The sequence below is a fragment of the Triticum aestivum genome, chromosome 6B (assembly GCF_018294505.1).
Source record: "Triticum aestivum cultivar Chinese Spring chromosome 6B, IWGSC CS RefSeq v2.1, whole genome shotgun sequence".
Lineage (NCBI taxonomy): Eukaryota > Viridiplantae > Streptophyta > Magnoliopsida > Poales > Poaceae > Triticum > Triticum aestivum.
The window spans coordinates 471,742,804-471,749,089 of record NC_057810.1 but is presented as its reverse complement, the minus strand read 5'-3'; the positions used below and the strand labels follow the sequence as shown (position 1 = coordinate 471,749,089).

Below are 6,286 nucleotides of genomic sequence, written 5' to 3'. Positions count from 1 at the left end.
CCCCTCTCTCTCTCCCACGCATGTGTAAAACCCTTCCCCTTCCTAGGGGTGTGATGCAATAGAAAAAGAAAAAAGATTCAGGTGGAGGGCTTCGCCCTCCCCCGGTGACCTTCAAAAAAAACTGAACATGTTCTCTGGACTGATAGCCTCAAGTTAACTGAATGCATCAAGAGCAACTGGTCCAGATTTTGGCAAAATTACAAGTTAACTAAATGCATCATCAAGAGCAAGTGGACCAGATTGTTGTTGTTATGGTCTAAAATGGGAGAAGGAAAAAATATTATGCCTGTCAATTGTTGAATTATTCAGAGTATTTGAATTATTCAGAGATCCATGTTCTGTATCCAGGATAATGCACAATTGCAATGTCCATGGATCACAGGATAATCAATTGCAGTGTTAAATTCAGTCAGTGTGTACTCCAAGTAGTGATTTTAAATTCAGTCATCAAAATACAATCAATTTTTCTACACGCTCTGCAGATGAGTGTAAATTCAATCAGTAACTTGCACTAAGGAATTTGTTCTCCAGGTAGAGATGAGTGTAATGGTCCAATAATAGTAGTGTCATGGTAAGGTTGCCAGGATGATGGAAATCACAGCCTGCAGATGCAGCTGCAACAAACAAACAGTTCCCAGGGATCAACACTTGCATGACAAATTGTTCAAAACTTCAGGCACTGTGAGCAAAGTATGATCTGCTTTGCTTACATATCTGTAGAACAGAGTTGTGAAGAACACGACGAAGAGGAACTGGATCGCCGCGAAGATCCACATATCCTCGCCCCTGCAGATACGCGCTATTTCAAATTAGTTACCATAGCAACGAGGGTTCCATCAAGGCAATCATATCAAAATTTTCAGTATGTGTTCTAAGGTGGGTGGTGGTTAAATGATGCAGTACCCATGCTTGTTGTGGTCAGTGATGAGAAGAGGCCTAGGATGCATGAGAAGGGCAGCGAAATCGCCAGGGCGGCGAAGCCGTTATGCGCAACCTATGAGACACCAGCAACAAAAGAATTTATCGACCATATGTAAGGAAGTTTTAGAATCAATCAACAAGAGAGGGAGGGGTCTAAAATACCAGCAATTGCTCCAAGAAGCAGAAGTATGCCAGGATGCTGATGACCACAAGGATAGGTGTCCCATGCCACAGCCTGATTAACAAAATGACAAAAAGAATCACACATTAGGTTACATAAATGATAAATCAATGACTGCACTATATGTTTTATTATTATACTATTAGCAGTTTAGCACACATCATTCCAAGTCCAGAAGAAATTATATGTTGATCTGTCACGAAGTAGGTAAGATCAGCAGCATGAAAACTTGTTCTCTATAGCTGAACCAGGTATGGTTAGTATACTATTAGCAGTTTAGCACACATCATCCAAATTCTAGAAGAAATTATATGTTGATCTGTCACAAAGTAGGTAAGATTATCAGCATGCAAACTTGTTCTCCTCAAACTAGGTTGCCAAACTATGTGGCCAAACTGCCCATATAATACTACCAAGTCCCTCTCCAAAGTATCACAGGTCTTACCTGACTCCAAATGAGGAACACAAACATGTCAAGTAACAACAACACAAATTCAAGTTGGGGAGGTTGATGCCCTTGGTCTCCTCCACAGATCAGACAAGCAGGATGAACCACTATCCTAGTAACTAACAGAAGATAATTTCAATATTCAGAATGTGTACTTGCACTAGTTGTCAGCAAGAAATACAGTAAAAGTTGAGATGTACTCCTGGCCCCTGCTTTTGTTTGTTTTTTAATTCCTGGCCCTGGTCCCTGCAAAAAAAAGAGAGATGTAGTAGCACCTATAGTTGCTGAAAACAAAAAAAGGATGTACGTAGTAAAAAAGGATGCTAGCTTCAGAAAATTTGACTGAATTTGACTGAATGAAAGAACATGACTGAATGAAAGAACTTGACTGAATGAAAGAACTGGAGCACCGTGCGCTGCAGCATGTGCTCGCCCCCAACATTAATAAGACCAGAATCGTGCTAAGTGCAACGGAAGCAAACCACGGAGTTGCTGGACAAAATAATCTCAAACAAAATGAAGGCTGACAAGGGAGGAGAGGACCTGCGTCATGTTGTTCTGCTTCTTGAGGAGGGAGGTGATGAGGGGCCCGAGGAGCAGGGACTCGAGGAGCATGCCCAGGGCGCCTTGGCGGCGAACGGAATCCCCTTTCTCCTCCGCTGCTGCTTGCCCCGTGCCTCCTCCGGCGTCGGGGGCAACGAGGAGGACGTGTCGTCGCCGCACGCAAGCAGGAGGAAGAAGAAACGATTTTGGGTGTGAAAGAGGGAAGATTTGGGAGGCAGGGGAGCTGCGCAAGGCAAGAGGGAGCAACGGAGGAGGACGCGCGGGAGAGCAGCGCGGCGAAGCTAAGGGAGCTACGACGCGGGAGAGCAGGGAAGCAGCGCGACGAATCCGAGCAGGGAAGCTCCGGCGTCCATGCGTCTGTGTCAAAGCGTCGATTGAAGACAACGAGGAGCGCAGGTTGTGTCGGAAGTTTGGGAAGGGGTTTTCTGCAAAAACGTCATGGAGACAACTTTTCACATCGTCAGGAAGGTCCTCAGACCAGACAATACAGCGAGCACCAAAATACAGCCAATGCATGAGCTAGCTTATTACAAGCCCGTGGGGCAAAGGAGAAAGAAAAGCTCCTAAATTGAGGCGGGCAAATTCACGGATTTCTCTGAAAATCCCTCTGGAACGATATCCCATGATTTTCCTTGTAACACCTGCACCCGCACCTGACAGTCAAGGTTATTATTTTTATCATCTAATAGCACCCACAGTTTGGCTGATCCATCTCATCCAGCACAATGTGCAGCCCTCGAAAAAAAAACAATCCAACACTAAGTGCTAAAAAAATATCTCATCCAGCACTAGCCAGCACGACAGCACAAACCAGCGGCAGCACAGGCTCGACGCGGAATCGGGCGGAGGAGCTCCGCCTCTGGGCCAAGCATGCAGCTGGCGACCATCCCGACACCAAGGAGGGAAGGTAGCGGCTGCGTCATGTGCCTTTGCCATTCGCCCGTGTCCGCCGATGCGGTTGCCTACATCTGCATGAGCCACGATCGGCTGGCCGGCCAACCCATCGTCGCCATTGTCACGCCAGATATCTCCTCCAACCGGCGCTGAGGCGGCATTGTTCGGACAAGTCCCATTGTTCCCCTCCAGGCCCCCCATAACACACAAGAGCTGCCGACAGCCAGGGTATGTCTCTGCAGTTTTTAAATTTATTCAAAGACGCTTCACCTGTCAAGAAAAAACTATGGCCATTTGATTTCTTTTCCGTGATTGAACTTGATGCCATTTGTTTTACCACTTGCATTATCTCCTTTAAGAAACTGCAATCAGAACATGTAATTAGTTGCTAGACCACGGCAGGGTTGGTTTGCCACCAAAATAAGTTGGTGCAGAAAATAAACAACGAGCATCTCATAAAGTCACAACAAACTCTGAAACCACGCTATTCATTTCATCATCATGTCTCCCACCATTGCTAGTAGATAAAGCTAGTGGTATGTTTCTTTATGTACATAGACACTGCACAAGATGTCATTGATCACCATGGCTTAACTGAATTAAGGTGTTATCTGATGTTTATGTTAACTGAATTTATGTGCTAACTCAACTCAATTTGTCAACTGACTATTTAGTGTTAACTGAATCTTTTCTGTTAACTGAATGTTGGTTTGAACTGAATCTTTAGTGTTAACCGAATTTACGTGCTACCTCAAATTAGTGTTAATTGAATCCATTCTGGTTGTTTTTGTTGCGATTACTTTCGTATTTTGCAAAAATATAAGCAACCCTGATCATGATCATGATGAACTCCTAAAATTACAAATTTACGGGCCGCCAAGTATAATGTATAAACAACCCTAATCATGATGAACTCCCAAATTCACAGGTTTATGTAATGCCACAGATATAAAAGCACAATTGTTGGAAAGCTAGCAGGATGACTGCATATGCAATGAAACCATAATGGTTGTTCATCTTGAACTAAGACAATTGATCGTCCATATCCATTGCATGGGTTATTTTAGCTGGCCACATTTGAATAAATTAAGCACTGCCGGCAGTAGCAAGCGCATTTTATAGAGGTATACATGCACCATCTTGGCATACATACTTCGCAATCATGTCAAAACCTTAAAGAAACTCAGGTGATTCAAACCTAGATTTAAGAAGATCATTGGTACAGCTTCACAGCAAAAATGAACTGCTCCATGCTCTTCCTCCTATCACTCAGCAAATCTAAAACCAAGTGACAAGAGATGTTCTGCAGACATTCTAAATGAAAAAGGTGCATGTAAAATAGAAAAAATAATTACACATGTTATACTGATCCTCAATCTGCATCCTCTGTTAGCAGCAGTTATATTCCTGGTATATAAATGCTAATTAGATGTTTAGCCTAAATCATCACATTCCACTGTTTCCCCATATCAGAGGCTGGCATTTTTATTTTGGAGAACTTCACTGCAGCTGATCCTGCTTCTAATAAAAGGGCATATTTCCGAGAGCGGCGTTTCGGTGCCCGGGTGCATCTGCACCCGGTCAAAAGAAAATTCAGAAAAAAATTCAGAAAAATTCAAAAAATTCCAAAAAAAATTTGGGTGGTAGACAATTTGATGCGTGAGGTACGCTCCAATTTTCAAAACATTTGGACTTCTGTGCAGCTCTCAGCAAAAAAGACAAATCAGACCAGAACAGTATATGAACAGTACACATTTTTACAGACCTCCGATTTGTCTTTTTTGCTGAGAGCTGCACAGAAGTCCAAATGTTTTGAAAATTGGAGCGTACCTCGCGCATCAAATTGTCCACCACCCCAATTTTTTTTGGAATTTTTTGAATTTCTTTAGTATTTATTTTGATTTTTTTCGTGAGCGCAGGTGCAGATGAGCTCGGGTTCAGATTCGAATTTTCCCATATTTCCATGGTAGACTATCTGACTCTAGATGTTCACAGGTTCCTTACTAGTCCCACTCACCACAGAGACGAACCACAAACAAATATGAGAACAACAGTAATATGGCAGTACCGGGAAACAACTCAAACAAGGTATCCAACTCAGATCTATTTGTCTAGTCGATACAAACATGAAATAACGAGAGCTTGGTTGAATCACCACCTTTCGTCAGCACTTACATGCCAATTAATGCAATTAATTAGTACCTCATGGTCTGAATTTCAGACTCTCAAAGGCCCAAACCTCGCTGTATCCGTACCTGGTTTGCCGCACGGTCCAAATCACTTGCCGTTGAAGCTGTCGTATCGCCGTCGTCGTCACCGCCCTCGTTGTCCTTGTATGCACCTCGGAGTCGATGGCTACGTCGGGAATTGAGACGAGATCGGCGTCGCCCAGCCCGTCGAGCGTCTGCAGGAGCGACTCCAACTTTTGCCTCCGCAGCCTCACCGTCGGCGACGGGCGACGCCGGCACCGCCATTTCCTTGCTTGCTGCGGGTGGGCGTCAGATCCGCAGGGGACGGTGTGGTCACCACAGGCTTGGCAGCCCGGTCGGTCTCCACGGGCGGTGCAGCAGGGTCACCAAGATAGGCATGGAGATGGCGATTGTGCTGGGGATCGAGGCCTATACGCAGAGAAGGGGGCGAAGAGCGCGCGGGGCGCTGATCTGGGATGGGAGGGAGAGGGTGCGGGAAGATCGGCATTGGAAGATCGGCATTGGAAGGAGAGGAGAAGACCTAACAAGGGCGGCCATCTCTTTTCCCATGACACTGTGCGGTGGGTCCAGTCAAAATATGAGGTAGGCCATCAAAATATTGAGAGCGCGACCGGCCAAAAAATAGGAGAAATATCATATGGAAATCAATATTCGGTGAAAACCGATGAAAACCACGAGAAAAAGATATTTTGAAGTTTCAAAAAAAATAGAAAAAATGCGGGATGTTAAGAGGATGATGTTTTATTTCCACACAAAATTTTAAGTTGAAACACATTACAAGATGTGAGCTATGAAAAAGGTAAAATCAGCGTTGAATAGTGCCGAGTAGTAATGTCACTATTCAGGGCTGAATTTGTCTTTTTCATAGCTCACATCTCGTAATTTTTTTCAACTTGAAATCTTGTGTAGCAATAAAACATCACATTATTAACATCTCACATTTTTTATATTTTTTTGAAACTTTAAAATTTGATTTCCATGAATTTTTCATTGAATATTGGTTTCCGTATGATATTCTCCCTGAAAAATAATCGGGAGACAATCTAATATGTACTTTTTTGAGGAAAG

General features: G+C 43.8%; 1 protein-coding gene across 4 annotated transcripts; it reads right to left on the bottom strand.

Annotated features, from left to right (window-relative positions):
- Nucleotides 1-332: 332 nt before the first annotated feature.
- On the bottom strand, nt 333-5,770 carry LOC123137531 (uncharacterized). 4 transcript variants are annotated; one of them, XM_044557317.1, is made up of 8 exons: nt 5,264-5,770; nt 2,094-3,370; nt 1,751-1,796; nt 1,548-1,669; nt 1,084-1,156; nt 904-994; nt 711-786; nt 333-614 (listed from the first exon to the last, which is right to left on the bottom strand). In XM_044557317.1, the coding sequence occupies exons 2-6, from the start codon at nt 2,628-2,630 to the stop codon at nt 984-986; spliced, it is 789 nt and encodes a 262-aa protein (XP_044413252.1). In that variant the 5' UTR covers nt 2,631-3,370; nt 5,264-5,770; the 3' UTR covers nt 333-614; nt 711-786; nt 904-983. The 4 variants fall into 4 exon arrangements, with proteins under 4 accessions (XP_044413252.1, XP_044413254.1, XP_044413253.1 ...); XM_044557319.1 differs by having other exon boundaries at nt 2,094-3,244; XM_044557318.1 differs by lacking the exon at nt 5,264-5,770 and adding an exon at nt 4,207-4,712.
- Between the last annotated feature and the right edge of the window lie 516 nt (nt 5,771-6,286).